This window comes from Ochotona princeps, chromosome 13 (genome assembly GCF_030435755.1).
Source record: "Ochotona princeps isolate mOchPri1 chromosome 13, mOchPri1.hap1, whole genome shotgun sequence".
NCBI lineage: Eukaryota > Metazoa > Chordata > Mammalia > Lagomorpha > Ochotonidae > Ochotona > Ochotona princeps.
The window spans coordinates 19084467-19101482 of record NC_080844.1 but is presented as its reverse complement, the minus strand read 5'-3'; the positions used below and the strand labels follow the sequence as shown (position 1 = coordinate 19101482).

The 17016-nt window shown below is 44.8% G+C and overlaps 2 protein-coding genes across 3 annotated transcripts in view; one reads left to right on the top strand and one right to left on the bottom strand.

Moving 5' to 3' along the window:
- PRKG1 (protein kinase cGMP-dependent 1) overlaps positions 1-17016 on the bottom strand; it is a 1159635-nt gene that overhangs the window by 477787 nt on the left and 664832 nt on the right. The gene's annotated exons all lie outside the window — the stretch shown is intronic.
- On the top strand, positions 7307-9775 carry CSTF2T (cleavage stimulation factor subunit 2 tau variant). The gene has a single exon (XM_004583387.4). It carries the CDS (start codon positions 7443-7445, stop codon positions 9288-9290), a length of 1848 nt encoding a protein of 615 aa, XP_004583444.2. The 5' UTR covers positions 7307-7442; the 3' UTR covers positions 9291-9775.

Below are 17016 nucleotides of genomic sequence, written 5' to 3'. Positions count from 1 at the left end.
AGTAAAAACTTAGAGGAATGTTTAAAGACAATTTTGTTCCTAAATGGCCACAATTGTCAGGGTCGGGCCAGGTTGAGGGCAGGGACTTGGCATTCCATGCAGGTTTCCCATGTAGGTGGTAGGTGTAAGGAGTTATTCCAATACCCGTCGCCATTCCTTCTTCCTCACAGCTCATGAAGTTCGCGCCGGCCTAGCTATCCACCAATCGGATGTAACCTGGCTTTCCACCTGAATCCCACCTCCCAATCTTCCAGCCCCCTCCCCAACTCCGCCCACTTGCCAATCATCCCTAGGCATTCACCTGCAGGCGCCAATCCCCTGGGGGCCTGCCCTCAATCCCTCCCAATCCCCACCCCCTATACCTGGCCGACAAAAGGCTCCCCCAGGCGTGGCTCGCTCTTATCCCGGCTCTTACCCCTCCCGCTCTTACCCCGCTCTTACCCCGCTCTTCTCTCTCTCTCTCTCCCCTTCCCTTTTTCTCCTCCTGATTTTCACCACCTCTACCCGTTCCTGCCCCGTTGGAATAAACCTCCAAAAGATACCTCGTTGCGTCTGGTGTGTTTCAGCTCACGGTAAAGAACCAGGTTGTGGGAATTAGCTGCGCGTAATAATATCGTAATATCGTAATATCGTATGAACTAGAACTCTATCATCTTTTTAAATAACTAACAGTAGGGATTCAGAGTAGAACGATCGCCTCCTGTTTTGCAAGTGCATTAGCAGGGAGTTAGGTCTGAAGCAGAGCAGCCAAGATTTGAACAAGTACTCAGAATTGCAATGTGTGCACCAAGCAGGAGCCCCAGCAGCCGAATCGCAGTGTGCATCCTTCCTACAAACTCTTCCGTTGGAGCCTAACCCCAGTGTGACTAGTTGGAGTGTGGTCTCCCAAAGGTAGTCAAAGTTAAATGAACTCATAAGTGTGGCACCCACTCCAACGCTGAGTGTTCTTACGGGAGAAAGAAGAGCCAGCAAGAAACAAGAATATGGAAAGAAAGGCCATGTAAGGATACAGTGTAAGGACGGTCACCTGCAAGCGAAGGAGAAAAGCCCCGAAAGCAACCAAATCTGACATCACCTTGACTTTGGCTTTTTAGTTTCATACTGTGAAAAAAAAATTTCTGTTGCACAAACTCCTCAGTCTGCAGCGTATTAATACAATAGCTCCAAGCTACTAACTTTTAAGGAGGCCCTCAGCAATGCACAATACCATTATGATGCTACCACCTCTTTTGGTTTTTACAGTTGGAAGTGTTTTATGTACTTGCGCCAAAAAAATATCAGTTTGTACCTTTCCATCAGCTTTGGAGTATATGTTTTATCTAATTTCTACGTCTGGGGAATCTAGTGTTAGATGGCAGATTCAAACTGGCACTCCTGAAGTAATGTTTTTCGAGGATCATTCAACCGTGATAATGAATCAAAACACATTCTGCCACTCTGGTTTTGTTTTTAACAGCCTGAGCTCTCATCAAATGTTTTCAAAAACACTCTTACACAGGCTCCTTCGCTGGCCAATCTGCCCTCAGACGCGATATACAGCCTGTTTTCTGAAGTGAATGCAATTCAGAAATCTATGAGATTGAATGTTGGATGGTTTTTGTCACAGCCAGAAAAAAAAAAAAAATCATGAGTTGTTTACCTTAAAAAATTGTGTCTCATTGGGCACGCCCATTTCCCAAGCTTGTGTTTCACCCAGTGACTCTTTTCTCATTCTTGTCCAACGCCTTTCTGTGTTTGAACAAATGGTATTATCTGCCATATTATCTGAAAACTCATCCCATGCTCAAATAGGTATCCCACGTGCAAGAGCAATACCCTACTCCCCAAAGCGCAGGCAGGCAATTTTAATAAAAGTGGATAAGTGGAGCTGGAATCAACCAAACGCATGAAAAGCGCACTTCATGACTAACTACAAGAACTCAATGAGTGCCAAGCACAAGGAATGAAAATCTTGTTGAAGTAGCCTTATGGCACCAAGCCTAAAAATCACCCCTTTTCAATTAGAAAATTTGCTACAAGTTAAAATGGTAGTATTACTGGGACCAACATTTGTGGCATAGTGAGTAAAGCTGCCACCTGTAATACTGGCATCCCACGTGGGCACTGGCTCAAGTTGCAGTTGCTTCATTTTTCATTTAGCCCCCTATTACTGGCTTTGGAAAAGCAGCAAAATATAGTCCAGCTCCTTGGGCTCCTGGCCCGCATGGGGGACCCAGAAGAAACTTGTTGCTCCTGACTACAGCCTGATTCAGCTCCAGTAGTCGAGAACATTTGGGGAGTGAGGCAGCAAAAGAAAGATCTGTCTTTCTGTGTAAATAAAAAAATAGGGCCCGGCGGCGTAGCCTAGTGGCTAAAGTCCTCGCCTTGAAAGCCCCGGGATCCCATATAGGCGCCGGTTCTAATCCCGGCAGCTCCATTTCCCATCCAGCTCCCTCCTTGTGGCCTGGGAAAGCAGTCGAGGACGGCCCAGAGCACTGGGACCCTGCACCCGCGTGGGAGACCCGGAAGAGTTCCTGGTTCCCAGCTTCGGATCGGTGCGCACCGGCCCGTTGCGGCTCACTTGGGGAGTGAATCATCGGATGGAAGATCATCCTCTCTGTCTCTCCTCCTCTCTGTATATCCGGCTTTCCAATAATAATAAAATCTTTTAAAAAAAATAAATAAAAAATAAATAAACAAACGTACCTTTTAAAAAATTAAGTGTTAATACTATCAAATGTTGTCTCTGTACAATTTGAAAATAATATAATCTAACAACAAACTGTTAGTTCACCTAGACAAAATCCTTCAATGATAGAAATAAACATTAAAACTCCCAAATAAGTAACATTCAATTTGTTGTTTTTCCACTTAAGATTCTGCTATATCTATTATATAACAAATAATAATCACTATATGATAAAAAATTGCATCCCATCCAGCTGACCAATCTTACTATTTTTTTTTTTAAGATTTATTTATCAAGAAGGAAGAGTTACACAGAAAGACCTTACATTCACTGAGAAAGAGAGATCCTCCATTCACTGGTTCACTCCCCAAATGATTGAACTGCCAGGGTTATGCCAGGCCAAAGCCAGGAGCCAGGAGCTGCTTCTGAGTCTCCCACATGAGTGCAGGGGCTCAAGTACTCACTCGGGCCATCCTCCAATGCCTTCCCTGCAACATGAGCAGCGAACTGTGCTGAAAGTGGAATAACCAGTACTTGCACCAGCATCTCTATGGGATGCAAGCATCGCAGGTAGTAGCGTTAATCACGCTGCCATTGTGCAGGCCTCAGTTACATGCTTAGTTAATAGATGCAAAGGGCTGAGTGTTTGTCAGGCACACTGGTTAATATGCTGCTTGGGACACCTGCTTCCCATAGTAGAATGCCTGATTCTGCTACTGATTCCAGCTTCCTGCTGATACATTCTGGGTGCCAGCAGGTGAAAACTGACATAGTTAGGTGCCTGCCACCCTTATTGCAAACCTGGATTGATTTCTTGGCTTTTGGCTTCATCCAACCAACATTTTTAAGAAATAATAGAAAATATGCATAAGTGGAAGCACAGAGAGATATTACGTCATTATCCAAAGCTACAAAGTTATTTGCTGAACTAGCAGCCAACTCAAGAAACCCTGTCCTGAAGTTTGTGATCTTAATCCATTTCCTGTACTGCTCCCAAGAAGTGCTGAGAGCACAGTTTGCATGGGAAAACCTAAAAACCAAGATCCAATTACAAGCTAGCCTGCTGAGTTTGGGACCCTGGTTGTCACCTTTCTCTGGGCCTTGTTTTTCTCACTATTTTTAAAGCAAGGGTGGTGGTGGACTACAGTATCCTTTCCTGGATTCTGGCCCCGTGCCATCATCTCTCACCATGGACCTTTTTTTTTTTTAAAAAAAAGATTTATTTATTTTTTATTGGAAAGGCAGATATACAGAGAGGAGGAGAGACATAGAGAAAGTACTTCTGCCCAATGCTTCACGCCCCAATGTATTCAACAGCCTCATATCCACATCCTATTTCTTAAGCCAATAAGTGCAATTATTCCTTGCCTCCTTGTATAATAAATTACATTTACCATCTATTGTTCTAAATAGTATTTTATGATGAATACATTAAAATTTGGGGGGAAATATTTCATACACTGAACTACTTTGGGCTTTGAGAAGTTTGGGCTCTTTCATTGTATAGAAAACATGCATTAATTGCTTATCTAACTGAACCCTTCCAAATGAAGTCCTATGAAAAGAAACAAAACAGTATCCAAACTGCTTCATTCTTTGCACATCCCCATTCATCTATTACCACAGCATTGACTGCCATAATTCCAATTAGTTACACTCAGAGAGAACTGGGAAAAAGGCCACAGAAGGCTATGCCCAGCCCTAATAACTGATTATTGGACTAATTGTGAAAGAAGTTGTTTAAATTCAAGAGACCTGGTTTCATGCTGCAGGTCTGCCAGTAACTAAATGTGTATCTTCAGGCTATTCATGTTCTAGAACAATAATTTATAAACTTAACTTCTTGAGCTCAAAGGCTGGCTTTGCCTTTAATATGGACATATTAGGCAAGTGCTCTTTTTTCTGTGTCCCTGTAATGATGAGTTGAGACTTTTTTTTAAGAGTTATTTATTTTTTATTGGAAAGGCAGATATACAAAGAGGAGGAGAGACAGAGAGAAAGATCTTCTGCCCAATGGTTCACTCCCCAAGTGACCACAATGGCTGGAGCTGAGCCTATCCAAAGCCAGGAGCCTCTTCTGGGTCTCCAATACGGGTGCCGGGTTCCAAGGCTTTGGGCCGTCCTCGACTGCTTTCCCAGGCCACAAGGAGAGAGCTGGATGGGAAGTGGAGCTGCTGGGATTAGAACCTGCGCCCATATGGAATCCCAGCCCATATAGGACACCACTACGCTATCACACTGGGCCCGAGTTGAGATATTATGACTGCCTAACTCAGAAGGGTTGAAGACAGAAAATAACACCAAACCCATATTCTACTCTAAAAGGAAAGCCCTCAGGATGAACACCAGAGGAAACGAAAGCTACAAACATGAGGGAATGAGGAGCACAGATGAGAAAGAAGGCTCCCTGACAAAGAAATGGCATGGGAAAAGTGAGGAGGTGGAAGAACACAGAGCACACAAAGAAAACCTAGAATAAGAATTAGCTGTATTCTAAACCACACACCATAGCATGTTAGATGTGCGAAGACCAACGGCCGCGATGGAAAGTTCTAAGAGGAGTGGACATTCGGCACAGGGGTTAAGATGCCACTTAGGGCACCTGCATACCATGTCAGGGTGCTAGGCTTGAGTTCTGGACAAGTTCCAGATTCCAGCTTCCACTTAATTTGCTTAGTAGGAGTCATTAAATGATGTTGCCCGCCAACCACAGGAGAGACCAAGAATGAGTTCCCAGCTCCCAGCTTCAGCCTGGCTCAGTCTCAGTTACTGCAGACATTTAGGAAGTGACTGTGTAGACTGATGAGTCTAACTCTTTCAAATAAATAGATCAATAGATCTCTTATTAAAAGTTTCTGTATATTATCATGGTTTTCAAATTTAGCCTGAAGTAGGATTAAATTGAATGCTTGTAAAAACATGTTTCCGAATGGAGAAAGTCTCGAAGTATTTTAATTATCAAATTTAGAGCACTCTGTTACACATTTTTTTTAAAGATTTAATTTTTAATTATTTTTATTTGAAAGTCAGATATACAGAGAAGAGGAGAGACAGAGAGGAAGATATTCAGTGTGTTGATTCACTCTCCAAGAGGCTGCAACGTCCGGAGCTGAGCCTATCCGAAGCCAGGAGCCTCTTCTGGGTCTCCAACACGGGTGCAGGGTCCCAAGGCTTGGGACTGCTTTCCCAGGTCACAAGCAGGGAGCTGAATGGGATCCTAGCACGTGCAAGACGAGGACTTTAGCTGCTAGGCTATGGCCCTGGGCCTTGGCTGCTAGGCTTGAAGCAGCTCCCTACTAATATGCCTGTAAAGGCAGCAGAGGATGAGCCAAGCACTTGGGCCCATTCCACCCACGTGTGAGACCCAGATAGAGTAGCAGATGGAGCAGCCGGCTCTGGTTTCTGCTTGGCCCAGTGAGTTGTTGCAGCCACCTGGGCAGTGAACCAACACATGGAAGATCTCTATTTTTCTCTCTCTTTTCACTCTGGCTTTCAAATAAATATGTAAACCTTAAAAAACAAAGTAAAGAAGGAGAAAGAGGGTGGAAAGTAAGAAAGGAAAGAAGAAAGCAAAAAAGAAAATAAAAGGGAAAGAAAATAAAAAGAAAAAAACAACACCGTAATTCTGACTTTTGCTTTGCCAAAGGGCAATTTACGTAAATCTCCACAACTTTTTTTTGTTTGTTTGCTTGTTTTTGCTTTCTTCATGCTAGAACTGGGGACCTAATTTCAAAAGTTAATCATCATCATCATCATCATCATCAGGGGCCCGACACTGTAGCCTAGTTGCCAAAGTTCTCACTGTGCATGCCAGGATCCCATATGGGCGCCGGTTCTAATCCCAGCAGCCCCGCTTCCCATCCAGCTCCCTGCCTGTGACCTGGGAAGGCAGTCGAGGAGGGTCCAAAGCCTTGGGACCCTGCACTCACGTGGGAGATCTGGAGGAAATTCCTGTCCCCTGACTTCAGATCGGCACAGCACCGGCAATTGTAGTCACCTGGGGAGTGAATCATTGGATGGAAGATCTTCCTCTCTGTATATCTGACTAAAAAAAAATTCAGAGCCAACTGAAAGGCCCGCAATATAAAAGTGGTTCATCCACAATCCACTCTTGGCAGTCACAGAATGCTAACCGCTAATATTGAAAGAGGTTAATATCATTAAGGCGAAAAACTATTTTCATTAGTGTAAACACTGCCTATAGAAAAACAAAACACAGCACGCGTCATTCATAAACAGATGTCACAGGAAGAGACAGGAGGGGGAAGGGCTTTTAGCCTTTTCTAGGTCGTTAATGTAGAAAAACAAAATTTTTTTGAACAGGAGGTTTTACTTTCGCATTTTAACAGACAAATCTCAAATCTACTTTGAAATGGGAAAGAAACATTTGCTTCTGCCTTGGAATGTGATTCTCAAATCTACTACAATAAAGTGAACCGGCTTTCCGAAAAGACAGACTGAAGTCGGTTCTCAATGGTTTCCCGCCGGTGGAACCGTAGGGAAACGACCTTTGACGTCAGAAGAGGCCGACGCTCCCGGTTACCCTGGTAACGGCGACGCGGCCCCAGCCGGTCGCGCCGGCCGCCGGGCGCGGGGCGGAACTTGAAGCGGACGTTGAGATAGAGGTTCCGCAGTGAAGCGGAACTATTGGGGCGGGCCCGTTAGGTTTCTGTCCGGATTCTGCAGAGCCGCTTCCGTTACTCAGCGGAAGTGTGGGTCGCCAGAGGACGATTCGGGGAAGAACCCGCCATCCGCCGTGATCCCTCCCGGCATCATGTCGGGTTTAACGGTGAGAGACCCGGCCATGGATCGCTCCCTGCGTTCCGTGTTCGTGGGAAACATTCCGTACGAGGCGACCGAGGAGCAGCTGAAGGACATTTTCTCCGAGGTGGGTTCTGTCGTCAGTTTCCGGCTGGTGTACGACAGGGAGACGGGGAAGCCCAAAGGTTATGGCTTCTGCGAGTACCAGGACCAGGAGACGGCGCTGAGCGCCATGCGGAACCTCAACGGGCGCGAGTTCAGTGGCAGAGCGCTGCGGGTGGACAACGCCGCCAGCGAGAAGAACAAGGAGGAGCTCAAGAGCCTGGGGCCCGCGGCGCCCATCATTGACTCGCCCTACGGGGACCCCATCGACCCAGAAGATGCTCCCGAGTCCATCACCAGAGCGGTCGCCAGCCTCCCCCCCGAGCAGATGTTTGAGCTGATGAAGCAGATGAAACTCTGCGTCCAGAACAGCCACCAGGAAGCTCGGAACATGCTGCTTCAGAACCCGCAGCTGGCGTACGCCCTGTTGCAGGCGCAAGTCGTAATGAGGATCATGGATCCGGAGATTGCTCTGAAAATCCTGCATCGAAAGATCCATGTCACGCCTCTGATCCCAGGCAAATCTCAGCCAGGCGCGGGCCCGGCGCCTGGGCCGGGGCCCGGCCCTGGTCCTGGTCCTGCCCCTGCCCCTGGCCCCGGCCCTGCTCCTGGGCTCTGCCCAGCACCCAATGTTCTCCTGAACCAGCAGAATGCTCCAGGTCCTCAGCCTCAACATTTGGCCAGAAGGCCCGTCAAGGATATTCCTCCTTTGATGCAGACGCCTATCCAAGGTGCAATGCCAGCTCCCGGGCCAATCGCAGCGGCCGTGCCTGGGCCCGGGCCTGGGCCCTTAACTCCTGGAGGGGCGATGCAGCCCCAAGTCGGAATGCCAGGGGTCGGCCCAGTGCCTTTGGAGCGGGGACAAGTGCAGATGTCAGATCCCCGTGCTCCTATGCCTCGGGGACCCATGACTGCGGGGGGCCTTCCCCCTCGAGGACTGCTGGGAGATGCTCCGAATGACCCACGTGGAGGAACTCTGCTTTCAGTCACTGGCGAAGTGGAGCCTCGTGGTTATCTGGGCCCGCCGCATCAGGGTCCCCCCATGCACCATGCCTCTGCTCATGACAGCCGTGGCCCTGCCTCCCATGAGATGAGGGGAGGGCCCATAGGAGATCCCAGAATGCTCATGGGAGAACCCAGAGGACCCATGCTAGATCAAAGGGGTCTGCCTATGGATGGTCGAGTTAGTAGAGATGCCCGTGTGATTGAGCCCCGAGCCATGGAAACGGATGTCTTAGAGCCCCGAGTCATGGAGAGGAGAGCAATGGAGACTTGCGCAATGGAATCCAGAGGACTGGAGATGAGGGGCCCAGTCCCAAGTGCCAGAGGCCACATGGCCGGTGGAATGCCAGGTCCTGGCCCCATTAACATCGGGGCAGGTGGACCTCAGGGACCCAGACAGGTCCCAAGCATTTCAGGAGTGGGGAATCCTGGAGGCGGTATGCAAGGGGCAGGTGTACAAGGAGCAGGCATGCAGGGAGGAGGCATGCAGGGTGCAGGAGGCATGCAGGGTGCAGGAATGCAGGGTGCAGGAATGCAAGGAGTGGCCATGCAGGGTGCAGGTAAGCAGGCTGGAGGCCAGCCCAGCAGTTTCAGTCCTGGGCAGAGCCAGGTCACTCCACAGGATCAAGAAAAGGCGGCTTTGATCATGCAGGTTCTCCAGCTAACCGCAGATCAGATAGCCATGCTGCCGCCCGAGCAGAGGCAGAGTATCCTGATCCTAAAGGAACAGATCCAGAAGTCCACGGGGGCTTCCTGAAAGGTTTTAGAGAAGCAGTGGCTGTAGTTTGTTTATTCCTAGCATGGAGAATGGGTACAAAAAGCTGACTTGTGTATTCCCACATCTGAATGATTATGGTCGACTTCTTATAATGTTATTTCTTGTTGTCTTTATTTCTTTTGTTATTTTTAATTGAGGTAAGGGAAGAGAAGGGTGGGTGTGTTTTTGTTTTTTTTTTTTACTTAAGGTCACTGTAAATATCCCAAAATAACTCAATATGATTATACCAAATAGGAATGTGTGGCAATATAAATGTTTTTGCAATATAACTGCATTTTTGAAACAGTTAAAACTGAAAACTGCATATGAGAACTAAAAGGTAACCTGTTAAAAACGGTAATGTGCTAAAAAAAAATGAAAATGTACTGAGATAGTTTAAGGGTTTTTGGTTGTGTAACAAAGACATCTGATTTCAGAATTATAAGGTAATTTTTGGTAAGCCCTTTAGAATACGGAATCCTATTTTAGAATGCTGTGTTAGGTTAAGTGTTATGTAAGATGTTTTGGACATGTTTTAGTATGTTAGAGGTAACAGGATTAGTTGAAACTAGTGGTGTTGGAACCACACAACTGCACAAGTTTTTTTGCCTGAAGAAAAAATTCAGGCATTGCATCTGGTTTGCTGTTGCTTCACTGATCCCATCCCTTAGCAGCCAGCTGTGGTTGGGGTGCCGTGGCTGGGTCAGTTCTAGGATAGACCGAATTACTTAAGCCTACTCTGATGAGGCCCGGTATTTTTCTCAGCCACCTTTCTATTTCTCAGTAATCTTTAAGCCCTAAGTGTGAATAGTTTTCTCACATTCTTCCTGAAATAAGTAACAAGGGGCTATCAAATCTGGATGATTTCTCCCCCCCCCCCCCCCCCATTAAAAAAAGCGGAAGTATTCATTCTGTAAAACTTTTCTGGTAACAAGCTTCAGTATACAAATGGTATCCATTTGGTCAAGCAGAATTAGGAGTTAAAACATCTGAGATTGAACAAACTGAACATGCCTTTTGGTGTTTCACAGACCACTTTTTTTTCCACTTTACATCTCTAATTGACATCCAGGTCCTAATACAGTAATTTCAGTTTCAGTAAACCTATGCCTGAGACATTTAAAACTTAGCTAGAGGTGGCACCTATTCCATTTCCTTTACAACTACCCAATTTAATTTTTAAAACTTGAGGATGAGGACGCAGAAATAATTTGTATTATAGAGCAAGTAGTGATTAACGGAAGCATCGACTCCCAAGTAACCAGTGTTCTTTCTCTGGAAAGCAAACACCAGTATCTAGTTAAAGAGGGTTAACTGTGGAAAGAGCTGAAACTTAAAAATTGCATTATTTTCCCTTTGCAAGGTGTTTACATTGTAATTCACAAATTTTCTTCCTTATGCTGTTTGCTATTTCTGTTTTACTCCTGTTGAAGTTCATACTGTTAATGTTCCTGTGGTTTCTGTATGCCTCCCCATTGCTGGAAAGGTTAACTGTGTATAACAGTTCTGGGTAACTTTTGTTTATAGTTAACTGGCTTATTAGTTACTTTATCTAAAATTTTAGTTGCTTTATTTGGAAGCTTTCATTAAAGGACTTTGTGAAAACTCTGAAATGTTAATGCTGTTCTAGTAAAATTTTTTGGTTAACGCAAGCTAAATAAAAAGTGCAATTATGACTGATACTTATTTTTAATGAATATATTATTCAGAAGCCATCAAACTTGAGGGATACAAGGAAGCTGATGAAAAAAAAAAGTTTATTTGAAAGTCAGAGTTACAAAGAGCAGACTTTGGATCTGTTAGTGCACTCCTCTAAATGGCCAGATGGCCAGAACTGAAGCAGGCTGAAGCCTAGGGCCTCATCTGGGCTTCCTACAGAGCCTCGGGGACCCGAAGCAAGGGGGTGGGGTGGGGGGGGCAGTGTTTTGCTTTCCCAGGCACATTAGCAGGGACCTGATTCAAAGCTGAGTAGCTGGGACTTGAACCAGAGCTACATTAAGGGACATCACTGTTGGGGTTTAGGCCTGCCAGCAGGCCCTGGGGTCACCAAGGGTGACTCCCTGGCCATAAGAAACACCAGAGACAAGCTGGTGAGGAAAGTGTTTATTCAGCCCCTCTGTCAGGTTTATAAAGGTCTAAGAAAAGGGAGGGTAAGAAGGCATTTTCAGGTAGTCCCTTCACCCAATGATGACACTGATTGGATGAAAGGCAAGCTTAATCCTGTTGACCTTCCAATTGTATCAGGTCACATCTATATACAGGGTTGGAAGTCACGCCCTAGACAAGACAAGCTCTAGGTCATGCCCACCAGGTAGCGGGCAGAGTCACGGGGATGATTTCCCACATATCACAATCATAGAGGGTGTCTTAACTTGCTGCTCCATGATGTCAATTGCAAGAGCTGTTTTGTTTTATTTTAAAGATTATTTGAAAGGCCAGGTGTTGGGGGCCACAGTGGGAAAGAGAAACGTATCTTGCATTTGCTAACCTGCTTCACAAATGACCGTAAACAAAACCTGAGCAGGGCCAAAGCTGGGAGCTCCACTTAGGTCTTCCAAGTGCAGACCAATGCCATTCACATTGACAATAGCAGTGGTTGTCACAAGTGATATCTTTGTTCGACCAAGCCCTAGCCACCAAACATAGAGCAGAATTATATTTTATAGCAACAAACATTTCCATAGTACGAAGTCACTACACATCCCTTAGTCACAACCTTGTCCCTTAATGTGATGGAGAAAAACACATACAGTCAAGTTGACTCATCACAACATTCTGAAGCAAAACTTTATAAATGCTTCATTAAGGCTTATTTCTTTTGGTAGTGCATTATTAAATTATAAAATGTCCAGCTTTCATCACTGTACGTTAGCCTTTTCCTCATATTTTGCTAGCAATTTGAAAATGCACTTTAATGTCTTTTTTTAAGGATTTATTTTAAAAGTTACATAAAGGGGGAGGCAGAGATGTTGCGGTTATTGGTTGAGTGGAGCAACTAGGATATGAACTGGTCCCCAGATGGGATGCTGGTGTGACGGGCAGCAGGTTTACTCAGTACACCATGGCGCCAGTCCTGATTTCTCAGGAGTTCTGAACTTGAGGTATTTTACGTAAGCCAGTTTAAATCTCGGGCAAAACTATGCTAATCCAAGTGAGGTTGTGTCTAACTTTTTAACAATACATCTCAAATTCTAATGGTAGAAAAGTATTTTTTTAAAAGAAAAAAAATGTGCGTATCACAGCTTGAAATGCTTCTTGCTTTTCCATGCTGTGATGGGACATTAACTAAGCACCCAGAACCTCATTTCCTATGGTGTGTCAGACCTTTTAGATCTGATCAAGTGTAAGGATAATTATCTGCAACAGCCTCCTGTGGCAGAGAGGCAGAATTATCAGTGAGATCTTACAGGCTTCTCACAAAAAGAGTGTCAGCCTCTCACGGTGTTAACATCAACATTTCATCTCTAGACTTATGCCTGGGGCTTCCTTCTCATCAGGCTGTAGTCAGGAATGATCGTCAAGGACTGATTCATAATATGAACATTATTAATACATTAATGCTTCATGAATATTATTAACGCTAGTATTACCAATACTGAGATTATATGATTAGTATATGAACCAGACCTTTTAATATTTTAATGATTAGCTGAATCAGACCTTTTAATATTTTGATTTCCTTTTATGTACCCTAAAACAAAAGGATTTGGTTGAAAATTTGCCATCACAAATGTTTATATTTAAAGTACCTTTCTCATAAGCTATTGACTGTTTCTTATTTTTCTACCACAGTATATACCATATTTCATTAGAAGTCATATGTCAGGTCAAAGTGACTTGCAGTAATACTGTGAAAAGTAACAAATCCAGTGCTGGAAATAACCAAATATTAACTGATAAAAAAACAAATGGTCACTTTAACCAGGAATTGATATAGGTCTCAAAAATTAGGTAAGTATTAAAAAATTAAAGCAAGATACACAATGTTTTCAATGATAGTTAATTTTGGTTGATCCACATAAATAATATCTGCAGAGATTTAAAATGGATTTCATGTGACAGATGGGTCATTAAAAAACTACTTGGTTACTTGTTCCCATACAAGTAGAATGGATCATCTCTTTGGGTATCATTATTTGAAAACAGTTTAATTCATATTAATTTGTTTCTTTTTATTTCAATAGCTGTTTTATTCAGAATTCTGTTACATTAAAATATTCTTTAATAATTCTTATGCAAAAGTCGATGATTTATTTCAGCTCCTATCAGTTTCTGACTGTACAACTACCTCGCCTTATTGGCTGGGGTGGACATGAAATGATTTGTACCATGTTAGGATTCCAATTAGGTATTTTTCCTTGGTTATTAGTGTAGGGACTACAAATTACTGTTTCACAGAAAAGGACATTTAGTCCCTGAATAACTTTATCTTAGTATTTTTAAAAAATTGTTTCAGTTGAGAAAGCCTATCTGAAGGCTCATTTTGTGCATTAACATTCGTAGCATCATAGACCAGATATTACCCCATTCACATGTTGTGTGGATACAGCAATGTAACTCAGGACTGAAAACATAGGCAAACATGCAGCTTGCTCCAGAAGGGCATCTCCCATTAATCAATTATATTCCCCATCCTTACTGAAGCTCACATCCAGAATGATTTCATTTTCTAACAGTTATCAAGTGATAATCAGAGAAAAAAATATTTTTAGCAATAGAGAGTTTATACTGTTAGAATCATTGTCAGGTTTATCAACATTATGGTTTTCTAGAGGCCTGTGGGCCCTTTGAGCCAATAGATACATATTTTGTTTGATCAGCCCAATTATTACAAAAAAGGTAGAGTTTTTGGAGCTGGTGTTGTAGGTGAAGCCTGCATACTGTAATGCCTACATCCCATTGGGAAGTCAGTTTGAGTCCTCCTGGCTGCTCCACTTGGTATCCAGCTCCTTGCTAATGCTCCTGGGAGAAACAATGGCTGATGGCCCCAGTCTGCAGAGCCCTGCCACCTTTACAGGAAACCTGGAAGAAGCCCCTGGCTGTGGCCTCGTTTAGCCCTGCCTGTTGCAGTCATAACTAGAGTGAATCAACTGATGGTTCATAGTGCATCCCGTTCTCTTTGTTACTTTCTTTTTTTTTTTTTTTTAAGATTTATTTATTTTTATTACAAAGTCAGATATACAGAGAGAAGGAGAGACAGACAGGAAGATCTTCCGTCTGATGGTTCACTCCCCAAGTGAGCGCAACGGCCAGTGCTATGCTGATCCGAAGCCGGGAACCAGGAACCCCCTTCGGGTCTCCCACATGGGTGCAGGGTCCCAAGGCTTTGGGCCGTCCTCGACTGCTTTCCCAGGCCACAAGCAGGGAGCTGGATGGGAAGTGGAGCTGCTGGGATTAGAGCCGGCGCCCATATGGGATCCCGGGGCTTTCAAGGCGAGGACTTTAGCCGCTAGGCCACGCCGCCGGGCCCTCTCACTGACTTTCAAACAAATCTTTAGTAAAGCCTTTATTTTACCTGTTTTTGATATTTGAATGTCTTCAGGTATTGGAAATGCAGATATACAGATGCAAGATACAGAGAAAAAGATCTTCCATCCATTGGTTCACTCCCCAAGTGCCTGCAATGGCCAGAGCTGAGCCCATCAGAAGCCAGGAGCTTCCTCCGGACTTCCCATGTGGGTGCAGGGTCCCAAGGCTTTGGGCCATCTTTAACTGCTTTCCCAGGCCACAAGCAGGGAGATGGATGGGAAGTGGAGCTGCCAGGATTAGAACCAGTGCATATATGGGATCCCAGTGTGTGCAAGATGAGGACTTTAGCCACTATGCTACTGTGAGAGGCCCAATGTTGGATATTTTGAAAAGATTTTTTTAAAGATTTATTTATTTTTATTACAAAGTCAGATATACAGAGAGGAGGAGATACAGAGAAGAAGATCTTCCATCCGATGATTAACTCCCCAAGTGACTGCAATGGCTGGAGCTGAGCCGATCCGGAACCAGGAGCCAGGAACCTCCTCCAGGTCTCCCACACGGGTGCAGGGTCCCAAATCCTTGGGCCGTCCTCGACTGCCTTCCCAGGTCACAAGCAGGGAGCTGGATGGGAAGTGGAGCTGCCAGGATTAGAACCGGTGGCCATATGGGATCCCAGTGCGTTCAAGGCAAGGATTTTAGCTGCTAGGCCATGCCACTGGGGCCAAAAAGATTTCATACAAGTAAATGACTGAGGGCCTGGTGTGATAGACTAGTGGCTAAATCCTCAGCTTGGATGTGCCGGAATCCCATATGGTTGCTGCTTGTGGCCTACGAAAGCAGTAGATCATGGCCCAAAACCTTGGGACCCTGCACCTGTGTAGGAGCCCCGGAAGAATCTCCTGCTTCCTGCCTTCAGATTGGCTCAGCTCTGGCCATTGCAGCAACTTGAGGAGTGAAGCTGGAGATGGATGATCTTCCTCTCCGTCTCTCCTTTCCTGTAAATCTAACTTTCCAATAAAATTAAATAAATCTTTAAAAACACCAAAGTGAATGGCTGACAGTATCATTTAAACATCTTTAACCCAGCATTGTGGTGTATCAGGTAAAACCACTCCTGTAATGTTGGTGTCCTAGATAAGTTTTACCATTTGGTGTGTTTGGGCTCCTGACACCCATGTGGGAGACCCCAGTGAAGCTTCTGGCTGCAGGTTTCGCCCTGGCTGAGCACTGCCTGGTGAGTAGATATCTGGACAATAAGCAGGAAGATGGAATATTGGTGCCTTCCTCCTCTTCTGTAAATATGACTTAACAGAAAAATAAGTATATCATTAAAAAAAATCTAGAGTAACGTATTCAGATACTTTGCAATGCTCTAAATATTTCATTTTAAAGGGACTGTAAAAATTATAATCTTAGATAAAACATTGTATTAAATCTTCAACAGAGGGCCCTGTGGCGTGGCCTAGTGCCTAAGGTCCTCGCCTTGAATGCGCTGGGATCCCATATGGTTGCCAGTTCTAATCCCGGCAGCTCCACTAACTATCTCTCCTCCTCTCTGTATATCTGACTTTGTAATAAAAATAAAATAAATCTTTAAAAAAAAATCTTCAACAGAACACTTTTGAGTGGTGGAGAAAAACATCCTTGAAGAAATTTCAGTCTGAGCCTCATGGCTGCCACATTCATCTTTCCACATTTGCATCCATGACCCAAGAAAGACACTGTCGTGCCATCATTTCCATCCCTTCCTCGTCCTTGCAGGGTGGCATCTTGTGAAGGACACAAAATCTGCATCCTGCCCCACTGCATCAGGAGCAGTACCACAGCATCCCAGCCCTGACCTGTTGAGTCCAGAATCTACACCTTAGTAAGATACCCCAGGGATCTACAAACAAAAGTTTGAGAATCACTGCTTAAAATACATCCTAAGGAGGGTTAAGCCACTGCCCAAAAGCTGCCATCCAGTAGGAGTGTTCTGAGTCCCAGTTGAATCCCTCTGATCCGGCCCCTTGCTGATGTGCCTAGCAAAGCAGAGGATGCTGCCACCCCTGTTCACTCCCTGCTACTCACGTGGGAGAGCCATATGGAGCTGGGAGCTCTTGGCCTGCACCTGATCCAGTGCCAGCCACTGCGGCCATCTGGGGAGTGAAGCAGTGGATGGTAGATCTACCTCCCTCCTCCACCACTGTGCCTTTCATATGAAATGAATCTTTAAAAATCCTAAGATAAATAAGATCAACAAAAAACCAAAAAC

What these genes read in the sequence shown, in the direction of transcription:
- CSTF2T (XM_004583387.4), top strand. Translation starts at nt 7,443, where the DNA reads ATGTCGGGTTTAACGGTGAGAGACCCGGCCATGGATCGCTCCCTGCGT.